At 38.8% G+C, this 27,500-nt stretch overlaps 1 protein-coding gene across 1 annotated transcript in view; it reads left to right on the forward strand.

The window, feature by feature from the left end:
- Nucleotides 1-26,694, forward strand: part of LOC130240142 (inositol polyphosphate-5-phosphatase A-like) — a 160,971-nt gene extending 134,277 nt beyond the window's left edge. Inside the window, exons 7-9 of the mRNA XM_056471570.1 lie at nucleotides 10,718-10,770; nucleotides 10,951-11,070; nucleotides 26,551-26,694. Coding sequence (XP_056327545.1) covers nucleotides 10,718-10,770; nucleotides 10,951-11,070; nucleotides 26,551-26,683 — 306 coding nt within the window. The 3' untranslated portion in view covers nucleotides 26,684-26,694. The remainder of the gene's footprint in view (nucleotides 1-10,717; nucleotides 10,771-10,950; nucleotides 11,071-26,550) is intronic.
- Nucleotides 26,695-27,500: the final 806 nt, after the last annotated feature.

The raw sequence follows: 27,500 nt of genomic DNA on the forward strand, positions 1-27,500 counted from the left end.
TGGCTTTTTTCACAGATGAGTGACTCTGATAAACGACAGCGGCGATCACAGCTGATCCGTGATAGAGACGGTGGAGAAAACTCTGCAGGCACACGCTCGTGTCTGTATCCAGAAGTATCACTGTAAAACAGCTGAAAGGAGAGGAAAAGTCACGCCAGCAGGTCAAATAGGCCACAGTGAGAGAGAGAGAAATGGAGTTTACTTTCATTCTTTCAATGAAATAGGCGCTTCTGCTGTAAGCAAGTGTCAGTGAAAGACTGCCCAGCAAACACACACGCAGTGAAATTGTGCACAGTTCCTGCGTTTTTAGGTAGGAGCGTTGTAAATACTCGTGCTGTCCTCCCTCGCCATAGTAAGCTACAGCGACACAGCACATATGAGCTAAATGACGTCAGTACATAATAACCGGTTATGATTATTATTGAACCGAGACCGAATTGTCCGTGTCTGCATCGCGGTCCTCCGAAGAAACAATTAATTTTGACACCCCTAATATATATATATATATGCAGTTATTCTATTGTTTTTTATTTTAATTGACAGGGTTGTGGCTGGAAGGGCATCCGCTGCGTGAAACATATGCTGGAATAGTTGGTGGTTCATTCCGCTGTGGTGACCCCTGATTAATAAAGGGACTAAGCCAAAAAAAACCCAGAATGAATGAAATTTAAATTGACTGTAGCCTTGCTTAACTTTGCACATTTCCGTTTCATTTTTTAAGTTTCTTTAATTAGTTTTACAGCAGAACAAACTGTAAGAGGACGTGGTTAGATGATGCATTCACGACAAAACACATTGATTATATAGTTATGTAGTTTTTATTTTTAATTCACAATAGGTTGTTTTCACATGACGTCACTGACGACGAGCGAGACTCTGATGGAGAGCAGGAAGTGATTCTTCTACATGGGAATCGCTGTCAGAACATCAGAATGTTTATATTGTTTATATTGTTTAAATCGCTTAAAATAAAAATGCCGAACAGCTTTTATAGATTTCCAAATGTCTTTACTCATAAAAGGGGGAAAGTTCAAGAAACAGAATAAAAGGTGGTGTGTAATAAATATTAATTCAATACATCCATGTGTACATACTTGAAGGCGATAACTCATTTGACAGCACCAATAAAGATTATATACAGGCCTATAGATATGTGTATAAATATGTTCACGTGTTATATATAAATCAGACACAAACACCACCACACTTATACAACATCCAGGAGAATATGAATAACGTACCCTGCCGTGTAATCGCTGTAATGTAATCTCTGTCTGGTTTTGCTGTAATCCAAGTCTTTACTGGCTTTTCGGCAGAATAAACAGCTGTAACAGCGTGAACAGCGAGATGCGCAGCAGTGGTGAATGTTTGTTGGTGGGAAATACAGTAAGTTCATTCCCCCTTACAGAAATAAATTAATAATAATGTAGACTATGCGACACGCTTCTGTATGCTTTCATCTGTTATATCGTGAAGTCTGAAAGATATCTGCATGGGGAAAAACTATAGTGATGTATAATGGACATGTTTTTGAAGCACATAGTAAAGTGTGGACAGCTCATTGTTAATGAATGCTACAGAATACTGTAGTATAGTAAACTGATAAACTGTAATAAATACTGTAACGTTAGTGTAAACTCTGGTGCATTGTGATGGTATAAAGAAAACTGAAGCCTGTTGAATAATTTGTGTATTACTACAGTTGTGTCGAACAACAGCAGCAATATAATTACTATGACAGTTTAATTCATGTAATCATCTATAGCACACTTCCAAACACTATAGTATTTACTGTAGTATTTTCCATGTAATGTAGTAGCTTATACAGTATCTACCGCCTCTGACAGGCAGATATATGTTAGTTCAGTAGAAAACTCGGCTCTCTTCAGGATATAAAGATCATGCCCAACATATGTGCTTATTTTCTACTTATATCTCCTCTGAAATATAGTGTAAATCACAAAAATACGGACTTTTACTCTGTGTCTCCCATTCAGTTTTTACTTCCTGCCCTCCATCTGAATTTTGCACGTCACCAGAACCACATGATTGAGAACAACCTATTAATTGACTGTACTTTATGCATTTGTTTCAGATTTATTCATTTATCTATTATTCTATTAGTTTCACAGCTGTAAATGCTGTAAGGTGGCAGTTAGACCATGCATTCAGTACAAAACACAGTGATATACATGTTTATTTTTAGTTTTACTTCATGCATTTTACATCATCTTTATTTATTTACAGGTTAACAGCAGAACATGCTGTAAGACGACATGATTAGATGATGCATTCACTACAAAACACATTAATATTTAGAGTTATTATATAGCTTTTATTTTTAATTCACACTTAATTCATCTGTCTGTTTTTAAATCTAGGTTAAAAACCTCTTTGATTTGGCATTTTATCAGTGAAAATTGTCTGTTTTAGCTATAATTATATATATATATATTAGTTTTTTCTCTGTCTTTGTACTGTGCAGCACATTGGTCAACCTCTGGTTGTGTTAAATAGTGCTATATCAATCAAATTGACATCGACATTAATTGGGTTTACTTTATTCATCTTGTACTGTAAAAATTCTATACTTTAATTTAATATTTTATTAGTTTTACAGCAGAACAAACTGAATGACAGACAGTGCATTCACTATAAAAACACATTGATTTATGCAGTTTTTATTTAATTCGCAATGAATGTACCTGCCTCATTTTAATCCCATTTTCTATAAAAAAAGATATAATATAATGAGTTTTATTATAAACAGTGTTTTTGTTATCAAAACTCAAATGTGTCATGTGACTGCATCATCAAATTATCATATTTTTATTTATTTATTTTATTTATTTTTTGTTAGCAAATCAGCACGATTAATTAAATGATATATCAATTGTAATTCAAGCTTATCATGAAGATGCTGAGTTTTGAGCGTCTCTCTGGATGGACCAATCACATTTAATGACCATATAAAGGCGGAGTTTCCGGAATGGCTCCATCAATCAGCTGTCAGTGCTCTTGATGACATCATATGCCTCTGCTGGTTTGATTGACAGCTCTGCAGAAGTCAGAGCTGCTGCATGTGTGCGTGTGTGTGTGTAGGGTTGTGGACTGATCTGAACTGGTAGTGTGAACTGACCCCGCTCTGCTGGCTGTGAGTTATGGCTTTAAGTGCTGGTCCGATATTAATTGAAGAGCTGAATACTAGAGAAGCGGACTGAACAACAGAGAGGTCGAGCTGATGGATTCTGTCAGTCTATTCATCCTGCTGTTTAATCAGATGCTTTATTTATCCACACAGACCTTCAGACCGCGTCACACTGCACTGCCAAACACAGATGCTTTTCTACTCTGAGCTTATTTTTAGATGGATTCTGTCTGACTGATGGAGCTGTTCATATGAGTAATGTTCAGCATTTGATCTGTTTTCAGTCCTGATTCTGTTGTTCTAGTGTGTATGCAGCTGTGGAGTGTGATTTATTTATTATTTTACTTTTTTACTATAATTGTCTTAGTCCACGTTTATTTTTGGATAACCTCTCAAATCATATGTGCCAACATTTGTTGTAGGTTTTAATCTGTTTTCAGTCCTGATTCAGATCAGGTTTTAATCTGTTTTCAGTCCTGATTCAGATCAGGTTTTAATCTGTTTTCAGTCCTCATTCAGATCAGGTTTTAGTCTGTTTTCAGTCCTGATTCAGATCAGGTTTTAGTCTGTTTTCAGTCCTGATTCAGATCAGGTTTTAGTCTGTTTTCAGTCCTGATTCAGATCAGGTTTTAATCTGTTTTCAGTCCTGATTCAGATCAGGTTTTGATCTGTTTTCAGTCCTGATTCAGTTCAGGTTTTAATCTGTTTTCAGTCCTCATTCAGATCAGGTTTTAGTCTGTTTTCAGTCCTGATTCAGATCAGGTTTTAGTCTGTTTTCAGTCCTGATTCAGATCAGGTTTTAGTCTGTTTTCAGTCCTGATTCAGATCATGTTTTAGTCTGTTTTCAGTCCTGATTCAGATCAGGTTTTAATCTGTTTTCAGTCCTGATTCAGATCAGGTTTTAATCTGTTTTCAGTCCTGATTCAGTTCAGGTTTTAATCTGTTTTCAGTCCTCATTCAGATCAGGTTTTAGTCTGTTTTCAGTCCTCATTCAGATCAGGTTTTAGTCTGTTTTCAGTCCTGATTCAGATCAGGTTTTAGTCTGTTTTCAGTCCTGATTCAGATCAGGTTTTAATCTGTTTTCAGTCCTGATTCAGATCAGGTTTTAGTCTGTTTTCAGTCCTGATTCAGATCAGGTTTTAGTCTGTTTTCAGTCCTGATTCAGATCAGGTTTTAATCTGTTTTCAGTCCTGATTCAGATCAGGTTTTAATCTGTTTTCAGTCCTCATTCAGATCAGGTTTTAGTCTGTTTTCAGTCCTGATTCAGATCAGGTTTTAGTCTGTTTTCAGTCCTGATTCAGATCAGGTTTTAGTCTGTTTTCAGTCCTGATTCAGATCAGGTTTTAGTCTGTTTTCAGTCCTGATTCAGATCAGGTTTTAGTCTGTTTTCAGTCCTGATTCAGATCAGGTTTTAGTCTGTTTTCAGTCCTGATTCAGATCAGGTTTTAATCTGTTTTCAGTCCTCATTCAGATCAGGTTTTAGTCTGTTTTCAGTCCTGATTCAGATCAGGTTTTAATCTGTTTTCAGTCCTGATTCAGATCAGGTTTTAGTCTGTTTTCAGTCCTGATTCAGATCAGGTTTTAGTCTGTTTTCAGTCCTGATTTAGATCAGGTTTTAGTCTGTTTTCAGTCCTGATTCAGATCAGGTTTTAGTCTGTTTTCAGTCCTGATTCAGATCAGGTTTTAGTCTGTTTTCAGTCCTGATTCAGATCAGGTTTTAGTCTGTTTTCAGTCGTGATTCAGTTCAGGTTTTAATCTGTTTTCAGTCCTGATTCCGATCAGGTTTTAATCTGTTTTCAGTCCTGATTCAGATCAGGTTTTAATCTGTTTTCAGTCCTGATTAAGTTCAGGTTTTAATCTGCTTTCAGTCCTGATTCAGATCAGGTTTTAATCTGTTTTCAGTCCTGATTCAGTTCAGGCTTCATTCTGTTTTCAGTCCTGATTCAGATCAGGTTTTAATCTGTTTTCAGTCCTGATTTAGATCAGGTTTTAATCTGTTTTCAGTCCTGATTCAGATCAGGTTTTAATCTGTTTTCAGTCCTGATTCAGATCAGGTTTTAATCTGCTTTCAGTCCTGATTCAGTTCAGGCTTCATTCTGCTTTCAGTCCTGATTCAGTTCAGGCTTCATTCTGTTTTCAGTCCTGATTTAGATCAGGTTTTAATATGTTTTCAGTCCTGATTTAGATCAGGTTTTAATCTGTTTTCAGTCCTGATTCAGATCAGGTTTTAATCTGTTTTCGGTCCTGATTCAGATCAGGTTTCATTCTGTTTTCAGTCCTGATTCAGTTCAGGTTTTAATCTGTTTTCAGTCCTGATTCAGTTCAGGTTTCATTCTGTTTTTAGTCCTGATTCAGTTCAGGTTTCATTCTGTTTTCAGTCCTGATTTACTTCAGGTTTCATTCTGTTTTTAGTCCTGATTCACTTCAGATTTTAATCTGTTTTTAGTCCTGATTCAGTTCAGGTTTCATTCTGTTTTCAGTCCTGATTTACTTCAGGTTTCATTCTGTTTTCAGTCCTGATTCAGTTCAGGTTTTAATCTGTTTTCAGTCCTGATTCAGTTCAGGTTTCATTCTGTTTTTAGTCCTGATTCAGTTCAGGTTTCATTCTGTTTTCAGTCCTGATTTACTTCAGGTTTCATTCTGTTTTTAGTCCTGATTCACTTCAGATTTTAATCTGTTTTTAGTCCTGATTCAGTTCAGGTTTCATTCTGTTTTCAGTCCTGATTTACTTCAGGTTTCATTCTGTTTTCAGTCCTGATTCAGTTCAGGTTTTAATCTGTTTTCAGTCCTGATTCAGTTCAGGTTTCATTCTGTTTTTAGTCCTGATTTACTTCAGGTTTCATTCTGTTTTTAGTCCTGATTCACTTCAGATTTTAATCTGTTTTTAGTCCTGATTCAGTTCAGGTTTCATTCTGTTTTCAGTCCTGATTTACTTCAGGTTTCATTCTGTTTTCAGTCCTGATTCAGTTCAGGTTTTAATCTGTTTTCAGTCCTGATTCAGTTCAGGTTTCATTCTGTTTTTAGTCCTGATTCAGTTCAGGTTTCATTCTGTTTTCAGTCCTGATTTACTTCAGGTTTCATTCTGTTTTTAGTCCTGATTCACTTCAGATTTTAATCTGTTTTTAGTCCTGATTCAGTTCAGGTTTCATTCTGTTTTCAGTCCTGATTTACTTCAGGTTTCATTCTGTTTTCAGTCCTGATTCAGTTCAGGTTTTAATCTGTTTTCAGTCCTGATTCAGTTCAGGTTTCATTCTGTTTTTAGTCCTGATTCAGTTCAGGTTTCATTCTGTTTTCAGTCCTGATTTACTTCAGGTTTCATTCTGTTTTTAGTCCTGATTCACTTCAGATTTTAATCTGTTTTCAGTCCTGATTCAGTTCAGGTTTCATTCTGTTTTCAGTCCTGATTTACTTCAGGTTTCATTCTGTTTTTAGTCCTGATTCACTTCAGATTTTAATCTGTTTTAGTCCTGATTCAGTTCAGGTTTCATTCTGTTTTCAGTCCTGATTTACTTCAGGTTTCATTCTGTTTTTAGTCCTGATTCACTTCAGATTTTAATCTGTTTTAGTCCTGATTCAGTTCAGGTTTCATTCTGTTTTCAGTCCTGATTTACTTCAGGTTTCATTCTGTTTTCAGTCCTGATTCAGTTCAGGTTTTAATCTGTTTTCAGTCCTGATTCAGTTCAGGTTTCATTCTGTTTTCAGTCCTGATTTACTTCAGGTTTCATTCTGTTTTCAGTCCTGATTCAGTTCAGGTTTTAATCTGTTTTCAGTCCTGATTCAGTTCAGGTTTCATTCTGTTTTCAGTCCTAATTCAGTTCAGGATTTAATCTGTTCAATGATATAGTTTATATGAATCAGCTCAACATTTGATCTGTTTACAGTCCCGATTCAGTTCAGAGTTTGATCTGTTTTCGATGCTGATTCGGTTGTTCCAGTGTGAATGTAGCTGTGGTTCTTTATCAGTCTGAGTTTATTTTTATGAACTCTCTGTCTGATTAATGGAGTTGTTCATATTGAGTCGGTTCAGGTTTTTTGATCTATTTTTTTAGTCCAATGTGAACGCAGCTGCGGTGTGCATGTGTGTGTTGTCTTCCTCAGTCTGATGGAGCAGAGACAGATGAGGTTTTCAGATCTTCTCTTCATCCATCACTGCTGGTGTTTATTAGTTATTGCTCCGTCAGTGTTGTGCTCTTCACGTGATCGAGTGTAGCAGCTGTGCTGTTATTTATGGGATGGTGAAAGGTCAGCAGCGGATGAGGATCAGCCAATCCTGTGCAGCGCAGTGGCCCATGACAGCTCTGACTTTTGATAGAGGGTGAATCGTCTTCTGGACGCCAGAGATGAGATTATATGCTGTTCAGATGCTGGTCTCTTCATGCACAGGCCGCTCTGCTCTGCACAGGCCGCTGCTCACAGTGAAGCAGAGCTGACGTCCGTTCATCACTGCCTCTGCACCGCCGCTCGCCCTGACCTTTACACTGACCCACACATGTCTATCGCAGCACACCATGCATTTCACTCCAGGATTTAATCTACATTTGTTTTTTTCTCATTTTATGTCATTGTAGTGCTGTGTCCACTAACTGTAGATTTAGTTTAATTTGCTTTTAATACGTTTCATTGCATTTCATATTTTATTCCATTTTATAGCATTGTATTGCATGGTATATTTTATTTTATTGCGTATTTTATTTCTTTGTCAATTATTGCATTGCATGCTTTATTTTATTGCAATGCACATTCATTTGCATTGGATTTTTTTATAGCATTGCATATTTTATTTATTTTATTGCATTTTTTTATTATTGCATTTTATTTTGTTTGCATATTTAATTGCATTGCATTTTTTTATCATTTTAATTTTTTAATTGCATTTCATATATTTGTATTTTAAATTTTTTAATTGCATTGCAAATTTGATTTATTATAAATATAATTTTATTACATTTTTTAATCATTACATTTTAATTTATTGCATTACATGCTTTATTTTATTGCGTTCGTATTTAATTGCATTGCATTTTTTAATTGCATTGCATATTTTATTTATTATTAAGAATAGTTTATTGCATATTTTGTGTTTTATTTAATTACATTTTATTTTGTTGCATTGCATGTTTTATTTTGATTGCATATTTTATTTAAATTTATTGCATGTTTTATCTTTACCAATACACATTTAATTGCTTTGTATTGCATTGCAAATTATTAATAAATGTTTTCAATTAAATTTATTGAATTTTATAATACTGCATTACATGTTTAATTGCATTGCATTTCATATTTTATTTTATTTCATTGCATTTTATTGCATTACTGTCATCCTGCTGCAAATATTGTGAATTCTGTTCACATTAAAAGAAATAGTTCTAGTTTTAGTTGATTTAAATGCTGCGATTATCATTAAATATTAGAATAGAGTTTTATTTACATTTTATAAGTAGTTTATTTTTTAGGTTTTGTCTCCCCGTTTAAAGTCATATATGTTTTTTTTCTGGTGTTTTTTTTTGTCTGTATTTAAAAGAAGATTCTCTTCAGATTTACTGTGTGTGTGTGTGTTTGTATTGCACTCTGCTCTCTGCCATATGAGAAAATGGCTGTTATTGACATCATACGCTCAGCCTGTGGATTAATTTGAGTATGTAAATGTAATTGAATTTGATACAGTTAATCTTGTCCTAATGCCGAATGCCGAAAGATGCGAGGAGCAATCAAATTGCGCTCAGGCCTTTCATTTGCATCTGAGTTTTTCAATAAAACGAGTCAGTGTGTAATTATGTGACCCGACCGGTAATTAGTTTACTCATCGCTGCAGTTCACTCTCCATTAGAGAGAGCCTTAATTAGTCTCTCATTTAATAAGCAGGAGAGTCATGTGAGGCAGATCAGCCTTCTGATTGGGCGATCACAGCTGCACTGAACTCACTCACTCCAGAAAATAAAATCTGATCTCTCTTGATTTCTGAAGGTACACGCTGAATCATTTCTGCAGGATTAGGTCTTAAATAAAACAATACAACACATTGTGGATTTCATAATATATTTTATCGTTTAATTATTTAAAAAGGTGGCATGGTGACTCAGTGGTTAGCATTGTCACCTCACAGTAAGAAGGTCGCTGGTTTGAGTCCCGGCTGGGTCAGTTTGTGTTTCTGTGTGGCTTTGCATGTTCTCCCCGTGTTGGCGTGGGTTTCCTCCGGTTTCCCCCACAGCCCAAACACAGGCGCTATTGGTGAATTGATGAACTAAATTGGCCGTAGTGTGTAAATGAGTCTGCATGGGTGTTTTCCAGTACTGAGTTGCAGCTGGAAGAGAAAAGCTGGTTTATACTGCAACTGGAAGTGCATTTATATGTCTGCTGCTGTTTGTGTTGCTCTGCAGTAACTCTCCTGAAACACTAGCTGGCAGCAGGTGTTTATGTTCCTCTGTGTCGAGTTTCTTCGCTGGTGTTTTGTTTTTCTGAACGATAACTTCATGTACGAGTAGCTCAAACTCGCTCATTCAGAGGCGGAAGCTGGCAGATGTAAATTAACATTAATCATAAGCTAAACACAAAGTATCTGGAGCTCCTTCAGGCGACTTGACACTCGTAAACACTCGCTCCAACGGGTTTGCACAGCTCTCACCCTTGCCCACACTCGTCTGCGTTACCAAGCCGACCAATCACAGAGCTTGCGCTACGCATTGTTGCGACATGTAGGTACATTTTTAAAAAGGAGCGCGTCAGCATCTGCTACAGCCAGGGCTATGCGAGCGTGTGAAGGCTGCGCCGAACTATACACGTGCACTTGACATGGAAGTATAAAACAGCCTTTAAACATATGCTGGAATAGTTGGTGGTTCATTCTGTTGTGGTGACCCCTGAGGAATAAAGGGAGCTGAAGTAAAATGAATATTAAAAAATGTATGAATTGATTGTTAATTATTTTATTAACATATTATAATTTATTATTTATATTTTATTATTATTGTATTTATTTATATTATGAATTTGATCTTATTTTTTAATTGTAACTTTCTGTTATTGCTTTATACACATTTTAAATATTATTAATTATTTAATTTATTATTAAATTTAAAATCAAAATATATTCTAGAATTATTTTTATTAATTTATTACACTTTATTATATTATTAAATAACTTTTTGTTCAGACTTCAGACATAAACAGTACAACTCATAATATAATTCTATACAGTATATTTTTCATTGATTTAAATATTCATATTGTTTACATTTGAATTATTTTCATTAATGTATTATACTTTATAATCTTAATAAATAAATATGTAAATAAATGCATTAATTATGAATTGGATGTTTTTTTAGTTAACCACGTTCTGACTTCAGACACACACACAGTACTACACATTATATGTGTCTATATAATATAATATATATACATTTCTTTTAAATATAATTTTAAATGTTTTTATTCTATTTGTTTTGATTATTTTTATTAATGTATTCTAATTTGTTCTATTATTTTAATATTATTGAATATATATATATGTTCATCTGCAGTGATGTGTGTTAGTGTCTCTGTACTGATGTCTTCCTCCTCCTGCAGTGTAAATGGTCCAGAAAAGGCTTCATCAGGACCCGATGGGCTTTGGCTGACTGGTGAGTCTTGCCCCTGTTCTCCTTCAGGTCCTTGACCTCCTCAAAATGAAGTCTGAACACTTATTAAACTCATCATTCACCCTCCTGAGAAGCTTAACTTCATAAATATTTGTTTAAACTTTATGAGAAAAAGTAATTAAGATTAACGTGTGTGTGTGTGTGTGTGTGTGTGTGTGTCAGTGCCTTTGACCTGCTAAACATCCACCTGTTCCACGACGCCTCAAACCTGGTGGCCTGGGAGAAAAGCCCATCTGTTTACTCCAGCTCACGGCAGAAAGCACTCGCATACACACTCGACAGGTGAGAGAGTGAGAGAATGTGTGTGTGTGAGAGAGAGTGTGTGAGTGACTGAGATGGAGTGTGAGAGAGATCAGTCACTGTGTGTACGTATGTACTGTATGTGAATGTGTGGGTCTGTGTTTTTGTGAGTGTGTGTGTGTGTGTGTTGGACAATCTCCTGAAAGCCAAGCCTGCAGTGAAACACATCCACTGTGAGTAAATTCATGATGCTACACACACACACACACACACACTCTCTCTCACATGTTGACATGCTGCAGAAACACAGTTTATTACTCCATCATTTCCCCTGATTTACAGCCATAATGAAGTGTAAAAGCATCTCCTGTTGCTCAGATTGAGGAGTTTATCTGTGTGTTCACTGGATCTGCAGTGTCAGAGGTGTGTGTGTGTGTGTGTTCACTGTGATCCTGGAAACGCTCAGAAGTATGTAAACCACTGTAAAAGCGCAGTGTGAAGGAGACTAGCAGACAGTTCTGATGGCAGCTAAAAAAGACTGAATTAAAATCAGAGTGTATTCGAATAAGTATAGACCATTTTGAGGGATGTAAACATAAACAACGGTCCTAACGTACTTCCTGTTTTACATGTTTAATTTCCAGAGCTTCTGAGAATCCAAAAAAGATCAAAGATTGATAAATAATCCTGTGGCAGCAGTTTTAACACACGGTTATCATTGCATTTCCTCTTGTTACAGTTAGGAAATAGTTTGACAACAAGCAGGAAATGTTGATGGGCCAATGACAGGACCACATTGATACGGTCTTTACAGAAACAGTGCTCAGCATAATGGAGTACAGCCCAGAGTTTCTCCATTTCTCAGTGAGTATAGTCGGTGTATTTTGGTGCATTTAATCAAAACAGATTTATTAAACAGATTTATTTATTAAAATCAGAGTTTAGTTCCCAAACATATTAAGAAACTGTAAGATAATACAATTCAATTCAAGCTGAATATTGCAAAAAATAAATTACAACCTATAAAATTTTTTCATTTAGTTTTGCTTCTCTTGATTTTTCCTCTTTTAAGATTTGCATTTAATATTTCTCTCTAACATATAAATGTGTCTGTGCTAGTGTTTTAGCGTTATTGTAAGTTATTTTGTCAGATCAGCTCCAGATTTGGCTTCAGTACTGACTAATCTAATATATGTGCACTAATATAATATTGCAGAGCTTCCTATTAAACCTATGAATTTAAAAGAGAGATTAGTGAACTCGTATATGCTGAGCACTGTGTGTTAAATTGTGCACGTTTCAGGATTAATTTAACCAATATAAGAAATAATTAAAAAGTATAATAAAAAATAAATAAATAAATAGACAAATAAGTGTCTAGAGAGCGGGGATCTGGAGTGTTTTACAAATCTGATGCATGCAAATGGAAAAGAGAAATGAAAAAATAAGTTAGAGTTTTGGGGAAAGGGATTTGGTGTCACAAAAAAAAACTAAACAAAGATTAAAATGGAATCTGGGGAAAAAAAGGAGAGCGGCACGGTGGCTCAGTGGTGTCGCACTGTGGCCTCACAGCAAGAAGGTCGCTGGTTCGAGCCCTGGCTGGGTCAGTTGGTGTTTCTGTGTGGAGTCCAAACACGTGCGCTATAGGAGAATTGATGAAGTGTGTGTGTGTGCATGTGTGTGTGCGTGTGAATGAGTAGACTGGTATTTCCCAGTACTGGGTTGCAGCTGGAAGGGCATATGCTGGGACAGTTGGCGGTTCATTCCGCTGTGGCGACCCCTGATGAATAAAGGAACTAAGCTGAAGGAGAATGAATGAATGAATGAAAAAAGTGTAGTCAAAGTGACTTGGAGTTGCATTTAAATGACAAAAACATGCAGGATTTGGCTCAACATGGAGTTTTGAAAATAAATGTGTAAAAGTGAAAGCAGTCACATTAATTATAAACAATACATTTCAGATTAAATGCAGATAAACTCAAATAAAAAAGGAATTTGTAAATTATTTTGAAAATAAATCTGGGAAAAAAGTGTGACAAGTTATTTTTAGTCACTTAAAAACCCATAGAGTAACTCAATGAGCAAAACATGTAATTTTGGAAATGTTTTAAGTGTCGTGAAAGGAGCTGAAGCTGATGTGATGACCAGTTTCTGAGCTGCGTCTGGTTCTGCACATGTTCTGTGGTCTTACAGTAATGTAAATCCATAAAAATCCAAAGGTAAAAACTGAATTTGGGAATAAAAACTACACTGCATTTTTCATGAACAACACCACATGCAATAAAAGGAGGAATAAGTTACTCTGGGTCACTTTAATAACACAGAACAGGCTAATTTGCATAAACACAGTCAGACAGTTACAGCTCATCCAGAACTCTGCAGCCAGGATTCTGAGCAGAACCAGAGAATCAGAGCACATCACAGCTGTCCTCAGGTCTCTACACTGGCTCTCAGTTACATTCAGAATAGAGTTTACAGTATTATTACTGCTCTATAAATCACTGAATGGCCTAGGAGCTCAATACATTACAGATATGCTGACTGAATACAAACTAACAGATCACTCAGATCTTTAGGATCAGATCAACTAGAAACTCCAAGAGTTCAGTCAGATCAGGGGGAATCAGCTACTAACAGCGCCCCCTGCTGCTGGAATCAGCTTCCAGAAATGATCAGATGTGCTCCAACATTAGGCACATTCACATCAAGACTGAACACACATCTGTGTAGCTGTGCTGCTACTGAATGAGCACTGTGCTGCGACACACACATCACACTATAGTGTCTTTCTGTTCTTCACTCTTTTATAACCTGTTTAACACATTCTCATTTACTGTTTTTAATCACTTTTAATTCTTTTAATCATTAATTTTCTTGTTTCTTTTATTCTTGTTTATGTAAAGCACTTTGAAATACCATCGTGTATGAAGTGTGCTATAAAAATAAACCTGCCTTGTCTTGCCTTAAAAGGCAATAAGAAACCTATGGAAAACATTAGTAAAGAGTCACTTGGAGGTAAAGATTTGATTAAATTAAATCCTGATTAAATGCATATATATTCAAATTGAAAAAGGAGACGTTTCAGGAAAAAAGCATAAAAGAATTCAGAAATGCAAATAATTTAGAAAATAATTCTGGAAAAAAGTGGGGAAAATGTCTCGTGGTCACTGAAAAAAATAACTAAGTATGAAATGCACACACACTTACATATAATTATATAAATATATACACAGTTGAAGTCAGAATTATTCGCCCCTCGTTTAATTTTTCTTTTCTTGTTTAAATATTTCCCAAATGCTGTTTAACAGAGCAAGGAAATGTTCACAGTATGTCTGATAATATTGTTTCTTCTTAAGTCTTATTTGTTTTATTTCGGCTAGAATTAAAGTAGTTTTTAATGTTTTTTTATGGTCAATATTATTAGCTGCTTTAAGCTATATTTTTATTCAATAGTCTCCAGAACAAACCATCATTATACAATAACTTGCCTAATTACCCTAACTTTACCCTAATTACCCTAGTTAAGCCTTTAAATGTCTCTTTAAGCTGTATAGAAGTGTCTTGAAGAATATCTAGTCTAATATTATTTACTGTCATCATGACAAAGAGAAAATAAATCAGTTATTAGAGATGAGTTATTAAACACTATTATGATTAGAAATGTGCTGAACAAATATTCTCTCTGATAAACAGAAACTGGGGAAAAAATAAACAGGGGGGCTAATAATTCTGACTTCAACTGTATATTTAATACACATCCACATACAGGGGAAGTTTTCCTCTGATCAGATGATGTAGTACAGACCAGATTGTCTGTTTTCTTTTAATGCATGTTCTGTAAGCAAGACACCAGCACTTGCATCGGTGTGTATGTGTGTGTGTGTGGGGTTCAGATCCGGACCGCCGGTGTGAGGAACGTCCCCTAGAGTGGGAAAGGACACGCACAACACCTTCCCCCAAAGCGTCTCTTTTGAGTGCCGCCACTAACCTTTTGGCAGCCACCAGTAAAGTCTATTCTCCTGTTGTGCTGGAGGAGGACAATGTGCTGAATGAGCCCGTACCTCCAACAGTGTGGCCATTCAGCGCTGTTGGGAACCCACTCTCAGGCCATTGTGCGGAACGCTGTAACAGCACTGACACACACACAGATCTGCCCTCATACTGCAGCTACTGCTTCAGGATCACTCTTTATACGAATGTCTAAATATATGCATGCTCAGAGTTATGTTTATGTGCATGTTTAGAGTCATATTTTTGCATGCTTATAATCATGCTTATGTGCATGGTTATTTTAATGTTTATATGCATGCTTATAGTCATGATTTTATTCATAATTATATGCATGCTTATAATATTTCTTTAAGTGGATGCTTATATTGATTATATTCATGTCTCTGTGCATGCTTATAGTTATGTTTATTTTTGCTTTTTTCATATTTGCATGCATGTTTATAGTCATGCTTATATTCATGTTAATGTGCATGCTTCTATTTATTTTTAAGTGCATGCTCATAGTAATGTTTTGCATGCTTATTTTCATGTTTGCATGCATGCTAATGTTTATTTCCATGCTTATAATCATGCTGGTTTCATATTTACATGCATGCTTAATCATGTATTTATTGAGATTTATTTACAAGCTTATAATCATGTGTATTGTATATGCATGCTTTTTTGTTTAAGTTCATGCTTATAATGATTATCTTTATGTTTGTATGCATGCTTATACTCATGTTAATGTGCATGCTTATTTATTTTAAAGTGCATGCATATAGTAAGGTTTTGCATGCTTATTTTCATGTTTGCATGCATGCTTAGAGTCCTGTTTAGATGCATGGTCCTCTTAATGCTCGTGTGCATGCTTCTATTCATGGTTATATGCATCTTTATTTTCCTGTTTCTATGCAGTTAGTTCTGTTTTTATGCATTCTTTTTTCATATTTGCATGCATGCTTATACTCATGTTTATATGCACGCTTATATTCATATTTGCGTGCTTATAGTAATGTTTTACATGCTTATTTTCACGTTAGCATGCTTATCCATGTTCATATCCATGCTTATAGTCATGTTTGTGCATGTTTGTTTTCATATTTACATGCGTGCTTATAGTCATGTTTTTATTCAGGATTATATGCATGCTTATAAACATGTGCATGCTCATATTCATGTTTAATTGCATGCTTATATACTCATATTTATGCATGCTTCTGTTCAAAGTTTTGTGCATGCTTGTTTTCATGTTTACGTGATGCTATTAGTTATGTGTATGCATGCTTGTTTTCATGTTTACGTGCATGCTTATATTCGTTTTTTAAATGCATGTTTATTAATGTTTATGTGCACACTTAAAGTCATGTTTACAGTATGTTCATGTTTACATGCTTGCTTGTATGCATATTTCTGTCCATGCATCATCCGCACATCTACATGTGGTATAATTGAGCGTGTTTGATTCCTCACGGCTGGCTGGTCGTCTCCGAGCGCCGCACGGATCAGTTCCTGTGTCTTTTGTGTGCGCTGATATGTTCCCATTTGCTCTTCCTTTCATGAGATGTGCTCAGGTTCAGGCCGGCGCCGTTTTACATCACAACTGTGAAATCTGGCCTAAAAGAGGCCCTTTGTGCTCGCCCTTTATTTTCACACAAATATAGTCCATTGTCAAGCGGCTGAAGTTAATTTGATCAACATTGGAGACATTTAACTTTTCTGTTCGGTCAAAAGGCTTGTTTCATGCTCATTTCTGGCCCATTCAGACGCCGTGATTGGCAGAAAAATAATGTTGCCGTTAACAATTCAGGGCAATTAGTTTCCCAGGGGGAAGCGCCGGCCGCTCTGGACGCCACACAACTATTCTTTGTCACTTTATGGATGGTCATCAGTCAACTGTCAGAGCGCTCAAAGAGAGTCCCGGCTAAATGTTTCCCTTTCGGCTTTTCCCAGAACAACAGGCTGAAAGAGTGTGTGTGTGTGTGTGTGTGTGTGTGTGAGAGAGAGAGTGGTAAAACTAAATGTGTCAATAAGTGGAATGTTTTTAACACACAAGTGCAGAACAAGATGTTCCAGCTTTTGTTTTTCAGCACATCTACATCAGAGAATACACTCAGTTCACTACAGTCTAATGATGGCCTAAAATATCATTTATTTATTAATATTGATCATTTTAATTATTCGTTTTATACACTTTTACATCTAAGAAGTCATTTTGTAGTAAACGCTATGAAAAATATGATCAAACTTGCGTATAATGTTTAGATTTTATTATTCATTTACTTTCCTTCATCTTAGTCCCTTTATTTATCACAGCAGAATGAACCGCCAACTATTCAAGCATGTTTTACACTGTGGATGCCCTTCTAGCTGGATCCCAGTACTGGGAAGCACCCATACACACTCATTCACACACACACACTCATACACTCATACACTACGGCCAGTTTAGTTGATCAATTCCCCTATAGCGCATGTGTGGGGAAACCGGAGCACCCGGAGGAAACCCACACGGGGAGAACATGCAAACTCCACACAGAAACACACACTGACCCAGCCGAGACTCAAACCAGTGACTTTCTTGCTGTGAGGCGACAGTGCTGACCACTGAGCCACCGTGCCGCTGTACATTATAGATTATTTATTTGATTATTAGACCCATAAATGCAGTGCTTCTTTTCATCCTTCTCATGCGTTTATTCAGAATTTGACCAAAGTTAACACAGATCTGCTTATGATTTATTAATGAGGATTTATTTTGCATCATAAATGAAATGTAGTCTGACTTCTGTGTAAGTTTGCTAAGAATTTCACAAAAATATTGATAAAATTATTAATAAAAGCCTCATAAACATGGATAAAACTGTTATATCCTAAAATATAGAGTCAGATATGTCAGAAATAGTAAACAATATAAAGAAATAACTCTATATGAGTGTGTAGATTCTCTGCACAGGCGTTCTGGAGTCACGAGAGTCGATTAGATCTGTATTACAGTCATATGTTTGATATGATGGGCTCTGTCTGTGGTTTAAACTTTAAGGATGTTTCTGAATGTGGGGGGGGGGGGGTGATTTGTGGTGTGTGTGTGTGTGTGTGTGTTGCTGATGTGTGTTAGTGCTGAATGGAGGTATTAGTGTCGATCAGCATTGACTTTGTTCGCTGCCTTCTCACCCTGGGAGGCCCAGAGGTCAAAGGTTAATCAGTCAGCCAGGCCCCTTCACACCCCACACACACACACACACACACACACACACATTCTCTATCCATGTCTCTCTATCCATCTCACACACTATACTCTTACTTTCTCTCTATCTCTCTCTCTCTCTCTCTCTCTCTCACACACACACACACACACACACACACACACCACTCTCTCTCTGTCACACGTATACATTACATACATACTCATACACTCTCTTTTCTCTCATACACTCTCTCATGCACACATATCCATACGTTATATGCATACGTCACATACACACACACACACACACACACACACACACACACACGTATAAATTACATCACGTGCACACATACACACAAATGCATCACATGAACTTACAAACACACATGCATACTATACACACACACACCACAGTCTCTGACTCGCGTATGAATACATCACTTGCACTCACACACACATTCACACATACACACAAGCATACATCACTTGCACTCTCGCACACACACACACACACACAAATCACATACAACCAGACACACACACACACATTCATATATCATTTACACTTTCATACACTCATATATTACATACACACACACACACACACACACAAATCACATAAAACCACGCAGACACACACACACACACACACACATATTCATATATCATTTACACTCTCATACACACATATATTACACACACACACACAAGCATACATCACATACACTCACACACATGCATGCAGAACACACACAGGCGCGCGCATGCATCACATACTCACACGTAACATTTCATACACATACATCACATGCATTTTTACACACACGTGCTTACATCACATCCTCACACACATGCACTCATAAACACACATGCATACATTACAAACACACACACACACACACACACACACACACACACACACACACACACACACATGTATATATCACATACTCTCTCTCACACACACACACACACATGTATCACATGCACTCATACACACATGTATGCATAACACACACATGCATCACATGCACTTATACACGCATATATTTCATATACACACACACACACACACACACATGCATACTTCACATACACTCACACAATTGCATACATCTTATACAGTCTCTCTCTCTCTCGTACGCACGCACGCACATCACACACTCTCATACACACATAAATATGCATAACACACAAGCACACACACACACATGCATGCATCACATTACACTCTCAAATATGCATGTTACACACACACACATCACAAACACACACATACATCACATGCACACACACACTCACACTCTCTCTCTCTCTCACTCACTCTTACACACACACTCACTATACTCTCTCTCCCACACACACTCATGCACAGAGACATGCATACATCACATAAACACACACGCACACAAACTCACTCAGACTCACATACATTCACACTCTCTCACTCACATACACTCTCTCTCTCACACACACACACACAGACAGACAGAGAGAGAGAGAGTGTTGTGTGTGTGGTCATCTCTGCAGGTCAGGGGTCATTGGCGAGGCCTCTGGTGGTCCATTGTGAGCACATTCTCCAGAATATCCACAGCAGATCTCCCTGGTTTCTGCTCCACACACACACAAAGGCTGCATTAGTGCTTTGTGAGCTTGACTGGTGTTTCCACAGCACTGCTGAGAGCTGCTTCACACACACACACACACACACACACACACACACACAGGGTTACTGCTCTTCTATTGACGTGTCTTTGGGGCGCTGCAGGAGTTCTGATGTGCCCAGACTATTCTGCATTTTCACTTCCTCAGGTGCTTTGTCTGGTTGCTAGGGTGTTGCTAGTGTGTTCTGCAGGTTGCTTTTATGTTGCTAAGGTATTCTGTTTTGTTGCTAGGTTGTTGCTATGGTGTGCTCTGTCTGGCTGCTAGGCTGTTGCTTGTGTTTTTCATTTGTGTGCTATGGTTTTGCTAATGTGTTTAGTCTGGTTGCTAGGGTGTTCTTGGTGTGTTCTGTCACGTCGCCAAGGTGTTCTGTCTGGTTGCTAGGGTGTTGCTGGTGTGTTCTGTCATGTTGCTAAGGTGTTCTGTCTGGTTGCTAGGGTGTTGCTAGTGTGTTCTTGCATGTTCCTAAGATGTTCTGTCTGGTTGCTAGGGTGTCGTTGGTGATTTCTGTCATGTTGCTAAGGTGTTCAGTCTGGTTGCTATGGTGTTGCTGGTGTGTTCTGTTGTGTTGCTATTGCATTTTTTTTTTACTGTTAAGGTGTGTCCTGTTTGGTTGCTAGGGTGTTGCAGGTGTGTCCTATCATGTTGCTAAGGTGTTCTGTTTGGTTGCTAGGGTGTTGCTGGGGTGTCCTATCATGTTGCTAAGGTATTCTGTTTGGTTGCTAGGGTGTTGCTGATGTGTCCTATTATGTTGCTAAGGGGTTCTGTTTGGTTGCTAGGATGTTGCTGGTGTGTCCTATTATGTTGCTAAGGGGTTCTGTTTGGTTGCTAGGGTGTTGCTGGTGTGTTCTATGATGTTGTTAATGTGTTCTGTTTGGTTGCTAGGATGTTGCTGGTGTGTCCTATCATGTTACTAAGGTGTTATGTCTGGTAGCTAGGGTGTCGCTGGTGTGTTCTGTTGTGTTGATAAAGTGTTCTGTTTGGTTGCTATGGTGATGCTGGTTTGTTCTGTTGTGTTACTACAGCATTTTTTACTATTGAAGTGTTCTGTCTGGTTGCTAGGTTGTTGCTGATGTGTCCTATCATGTTGCTAAGGTGTTCTGTTTGGTTGCTATAGTGTTGCTAGTTTGTTCTGTTGTGTTACTACAGCGTTTTTTACTATTAAGATGTTCTGTTTGGTTGCTAGGGTGTTGCTAGTGTGTCCTACCATGTTGCTAAGGTGTTCTGTTTGGTTGCTGGGGTGTTGCTAGTGTGTACTACCATGCTGCTAAGGTGTTCTGTTTGGTTGCTAGGGTGTTGCTGATGTGTCCTATCATGTTGCTAAGGTATTCTGTTTGGTTGCTAGGGTGTTGCTAGTGTGTCCTACCATGTTGCTAAGGTGTTCTGTTTGGTTGCTAGGGTGTTGCTAGTGTGTCCTACCATGTTGCTAAGGTTTTCTGTTTGGTTGCTAGGGTGTTGCTGCTGTGTCCTATTATGTTGCTAAGGTGTTCTGTTTGGTTGCTAGGGTGTTGCTAGTGTGTCCTACCATGTTGCTAAGGTGTTCTGTTTGGTTGCTCGGGTGTTGCTGATGTGCCCTATTATGTTGCTAAGGTGTTCTGCCTGGTTGTTAAGGTGTTGCTATGATGTTCTGTCTGACTGTTTTGGTGAGCACAAGATATGAGAATTAAAGGTGAATTTACCAGCTCACCAGTTTGTTTGTGGGATGTGATTCCACATGCCATTAGATAGAGCAGGAGGTGTGTGTGTGTGTGTGTGTGTGTGTGTGTGTGTGTGTGTTGTCTCTGTCTCAGTTACAGACCCCAGCTGATGCTCATTGAGGACCACAGCTCTGTGTTAAATGTGTGTGTGTGTGTGTGTGTGTGTGGCCCCCAGGGGCCGGCGCGGCGGGTCAGAAGCAGAGCTTTAGGAAACGAGCGTGTAAACACAGCTTTACCTTCTGACCCGCCGCTCATGACTCCAGTCTGAGGACAAAACCCTGCGCTCATCGCATTAGACATGCCTATTACTGAGATAAAGCAGCCCGCGCTCGCCACACACACACACACACACACACACTGAGAGAGAGAGAGAGCATCATTTCACACTACTCCAGCATTCACTCTGTCTAACTACAGTAAAATTCATACTTATACAGCAATATTAAATCAAAACTCAAGCAGTAATGTTCCCTACATTGCTTATTTTTAAAAAGTAAGACTGATGATGATGATAATAGACTAAAATAAAATATAATTTCATTATACATGCTGTTATACAATGCAGGAATATTTGAGTTATTTCTCAGCGGTTTATAAATGCATTGTTTATATGATTGAATATGCAGTAGCTTAAAGTTCAAGCTATTAATGCGGAGAGCATTGAACAATGTGTCTGGATTTACACTTCATCACTGGATTTGAGTTCAACATGATTTTGGCTTTTCTAAAGAGTTTGTTGCTCATAAAACATGCTCACATATTCATTAAAGATGCCCTGTTCATGCTATTATTAACTTTTAGCTCAATATTTGAACTCCAGTTAACATTATATGACATTATACCATATTAACAGTTCTGTTATAAGAAATATACTCACTGTGGTAAACGCATCTATATAATCACTGCAGATGTTTGAGTGAGCTGAAGAGATGCTGATAATGAGGCCTCGTTTACACTGATGTGTTTTAGTTTTAAAACAGCGCCGCGTCCACACTGGTGTTTCACTCAGCGTTTCTGAACAGTTCTCAGTCCACACTACACCACTGAACACACACATCACCTGACCACACACTCTCTGGCATGTGCTGCATTATGTGCACGTCTGAGGCTCCAGGCACAGCTCCCCAGGTGAGAGCAGCACACGTCAGACAGTTGATCATGGATCTACCTCTGGATCTGATCTCACTATAGCTGTTAAACGTGATCTTGAACTCTTCTGACGACTCTTGGCTCTTCTGAATCTATTATTGTTCTCAGGTAACATGTTTTGGCTGAGTGCAGAGATCAGTTCATATATTAATGTGTGTAACCGCGTAGACTGATTCTGCACATTGACTGATAGCTTGTCTTTATTTCCTATAATGTATAAACTTATTGTACGTTATACTTTTATAATGGCCATTATTGATTGTTAAATATGATATTCAGCAACACAGACACAGCACAGAGCGGATTTATCCATCCTTAAAATAGCAAATGTGGATTCTGACACACCCTTATTGTTTTTGCACCATGAGCTTTAGACTTTGGGCCTAGATTGTTAAAATGAGCCCTTGGTGTCTGTTAAGTTAATATCAAAATCAAAATAGGCAGTTCCTTATATCATGTGTTCATTTTATTATTTTTTAAATAATTTTTTTCGGGGGGGTTTCACCTTTAATTAGACAGGATAGTAGAGAGTATTTGACAGGAAAGTGTGGGGAGAAGAGAGAGGGGAAGGATCGGCACAGGACCTTGAGGCAGGAATCGAACTCGGGTCGTCGTGAGCACCAGAGTACATGTGTCAACACACTAACCACTACACCATTGGTGCAGACTTTTATTGTTAACAGGGTGCAGAGTGATGTGAATGAGCTTATACAGTACACTGATCCCTTTGAAAACTTACCTGACGTGTCCTCTGGAGTGTGTTCTCCATATCAAAGTGTGAAGTCTGAACTGAAGGAGAGGATGCAGGACTGAACTGTGTGCACTTAATATTGAGGAAAAGCCCCAATCACAGAGGAGGATGTCTGCAGCCATGCCTCTGTTCCCCCATCCACACTGACATGTTTTCAGGGCTGGACGACTCCGGGGTAGTGTGGACGGAAGGAGGAACCACAGCTAAACTTTAAAACTAAAACCTATTAGTGTAAATGGGGCCTGTGTGTGTGTGTGTGTGTGTGTGTGTGTGTGTGTGTGTGTGTGTGTGTGTGTGTGTGTGTGTGTAAGCTCACACTGGTCTAAGGGCGCACTCACATTAGGTACACTTGCTTTAAACTGTGCTAAAGCGTGATTGTCCCACTCCCACTCGGCCTGCACTCACATTGCATTTCATCTACCAGACCTGAGCACGCTTACATCATCGATGATGCGACTGTTCGGTTTAACAGAAGGGAAGTGCTCTCGCTCAGCACAGTGGACATTGCTTTAGTTAAATCGTTATGTATTATTTTTAGTGGTTTGGGATGCAGTGACACACAGTCAAACACTTTACCAAACAGATCAGCCACTTTTGACGCTCATAAATGATCATAAAGTCCAGGGGTCTCATGTATCAACGCTGTGTACGTACAAAAACTTTGCGTACGCCAGATCACGCTCGCGTTTGGATTTACTAACGATGAAATGAACATGAGAATGTGTGTTTGTCTGCTCCAACTTCATGTCTGGCGTACGAGTATTTCTTGTGTGTGTTTGTTTTATATCCATCGGCGACTCCTAGAGGCGATCATGCTAAACACTATAAAGTATCGCACCAACAAAGTATCCTGGCAACTGGCTCCTTCCAAAGGGAACTGTCAGACCGCTCAGGGTTAAGCCAGTCATCTTTGAGCCGTGCAATGCCAGCTGTGTGGGACAGGATCATCCGCATGTCTTATATCCCTGATATAAGGTTTCCACACCATACAGTTGACCAGCCAAACATTAACGCACAATTTGCAGTGATCCCCGGTTTTCCCCAATGTAATCAGAGCGATCGACTGCACGCACATGGCTATAAAGGCTCCATCTGAAGACGAGTTTGCATACGTGAATCAGAAACATTTCAATAAATGTGCAAATAATATGAGATGCTCAAATGTGATTGGCCAGCTGAAATGTTGATGGCGCTGCCTTGATAAGAGCAGAGGGGTGCTGCTATACCACCCTAACAGTGTTCCTCTAATACATCTGTGTCTCCCACAGACACAGATACAACTCCAGACAGGAAACATAACGTTAGCCCACAATTGAGGCAACTCCCTCCTCAAAGGGTGTTAGTTCAGCATCTCCTGTTCCTCCGGCTGTTCGCTCCACACGGTGCGCCGCTGTTCTCCTCTTAACCTGCACCTTTACATGGGACTATTTCTTATTTAATTCACTCACAGTGTGATGTTCAGACCCCACTGTGTTAACCGCATCAGCTAAACTCTCACACTCTATTGTTTTCTTTTGTTATTAATTCTGGAGGACAAACTTACAAATAACACCGCTTATCTCCAGTCTACCTCCGACAGGAGCACCTCACATTCACATTCTGTGAACTTTCTCCTCTTACTTGCTTTTGCCATTGCTTTTTCAGTTGTTTTTGCCAAAGTAGAGTCATTACCATATTTATTAGGGGGAGGAGTCAGGGAGGGTTTTGCGCTCATGCACGTGCGCTCAGATTCACGTTAATTCAGATGTACAAAGAGAATATGCATGGGCTTCAGCGTACGCAGTGTGTCATACATCTGAATTGTTTACTGTGCGCTTTGTGCGTACACAATGTTTTAGTATGAATTCAACACAAGTCTTCATACATGAGGCCCCTGGTGCTGCAGGTATGAGGAGGTTTACTGAAGGTGCAGCTGATGTGCAGTGAGGGGTTTAATAAACTCTTACAGTGTGTGTTCATTAAACAGTAGGAATGATTAATAAACACATATCAAACGGTCCCTTAAAGTGACGGCGCATCTTCTCAGAAGGCACTTTACACTTACACTGGACCACCTCTTCCAACTGAACCACGCCTGAGCCCTCACAGAGCACTCACACTTCTCAAACGGACCGGGAAACGGGCCTGGACACGGTTCAGATAGCCTATAGTGCACCCTTAAGCTCACACTGGTCTAAGATCAGGCTCTGACCGAGCTGTGTGTGTGTGTGTGTGTGTGTGAAGCGTCAGATGTAAAAGTGTGTGTTTTATGAGGCTGCTCTTTTACGGGGCCATAAATACATTGTTATTAGGTGTTGGAGTGAGCTGAGATTTATCCTGACGATTAGCTGGCTGAGCATCCTCTTTCCATTAATACACACACACACACACACACACACACTCACACTCTCAGTCTAATTCCTCATCACTTGCTGAAGTAAATTATTTGCTGTGTGGAGTTAATTATTCCTCGTTTAGGGAGTGTTTCTGAAGCTGGCGGCGGTGAGCGCTTCTGCACTTCATGAATCTCACATCTGTGTGTGTGTGTTTGAGTGTGTGTATGACTGAGAGTATGTGTGGATGTGTGTGTGTGTGTGTGTGTGTGTGTGCGCACATCTGCATGAGTCTGTTTTTGTGTGCGTGCGTGCGTGCATCTATATGTTTGTAAGTGTGTGTGTGTGTGAGAGAGAGTGTGTGTGAGTGAGTCTGTCTGTGTGTGTGAGTGTTTGTGGGTATGTGAGTGAGTGTGTGCACATCTGTGTGTGTTTGTTCATCTGTGTGTTTGTGTGTGTTTGAGCAAGTGTTTGTAAGTGTGTGTGTGTGAGTGAGCCTGTGTTTGTGTGTGTGTGTGCGTGTGTGTGTGTGTGTTTGTAACTGAGCGTATATGTAGGTCTGTATTTTGTGTGTCTGTGTGTGTTTATCTGTGTGCGTGTGTGTGTGTGTGTGTGTGTGTGTGTGTGTGTGTGTGTGTGTGTTTATGTGTCTGTATGTGTTTATCTGTGTATGTTCTGGTCAGTCAGCTGTTGGTCAGTTGTCCAGCAGGTGGAGCTGCTCTACAGGTCATCTCTGTGTGTGTGTGTGTGTGTGTGTGTGTGTGTCTGCAGGGTCACAGATCAGCGATACGAGCGTCTGCCGTTCTTCATCTTCGGTGACTTTAACTTTCGGCTGGACTCCAGGCAGGTCATCGAGGTCAGTCACACACTCTTACACCAAACACACACTCATTACACGCATTAACACACACAAACACACACTGACCTGCAGAAGAGGAACTGAAGCGTCTTGAAGGGTCAGTTCACACAAAACTCTCATGGTTTACACACACCTCATTCTTGTCCAACCCTTTATCAGTCTCTCTCCTCTGTTGAACACAAAAAAAGATAGTTTGAAGAATGTTGAACGCCTCTAACCGCTTGCTGTGTGTCTATATTCATCTACTCACACTACGTTCATTTCTGAAGCAAGCATGCGTACTGTAGTGTGTGTAACAGAAGAGTGTGCAAGATTTGGGATGTACTATTACTTCATAATTAGCGGAGCGTTCTGTCGCCTGGTCATGAGCCTGTCAGTCATCTCCACACAGCATTACTTTCCTACCATATTGAAGCAGTAGGTAATCTGTCATTCAGAGAAATCTCCTCTGTGTTATTTTGGGGCGTCACGGCGGCTCAGTGGTTAGCACTGTGGCCTCACAGCATGAAAGTCACTGGTTCGAGTCCCGGCTGGGTCAGTTGGTGTTTCTGTGTGGAGTTTGCATGTTCTCCCCGTGTTGGCGTGGGTTTCCCCCACAGTCCAAACACATGTGCTATAGGGGAACTGATCAACTCAATTGGCTGTGGTGTATGAGTGTGTGGGTGTTTCCTAGTACTGGGTTGCAGCTGGAAGGGCATCCACTGTGTAAAAAATGCTGGAATAGTTGGTGGTTCATTTCACTGTGGTGACCCCTGATGATTAGGAGACTAAGCCAAAAGAAAATGAGTGAATGAGTGAACACGTCTGCAGACCTCAAGGAAAAGGCTCTGGTCATGCAAGAACCGCACAAGATAAAGAATAT

This window comes from Danio aesculapii, chromosome 13 (genome assembly GCF_903798145.1).
Source record: "Danio aesculapii chromosome 13, fDanAes4.1, whole genome shotgun sequence".
Taxonomy (NCBI): Eukaryota; Metazoa; Chordata; class Actinopteri; order Cypriniformes; family Danionidae; genus Danio; species Danio aesculapii.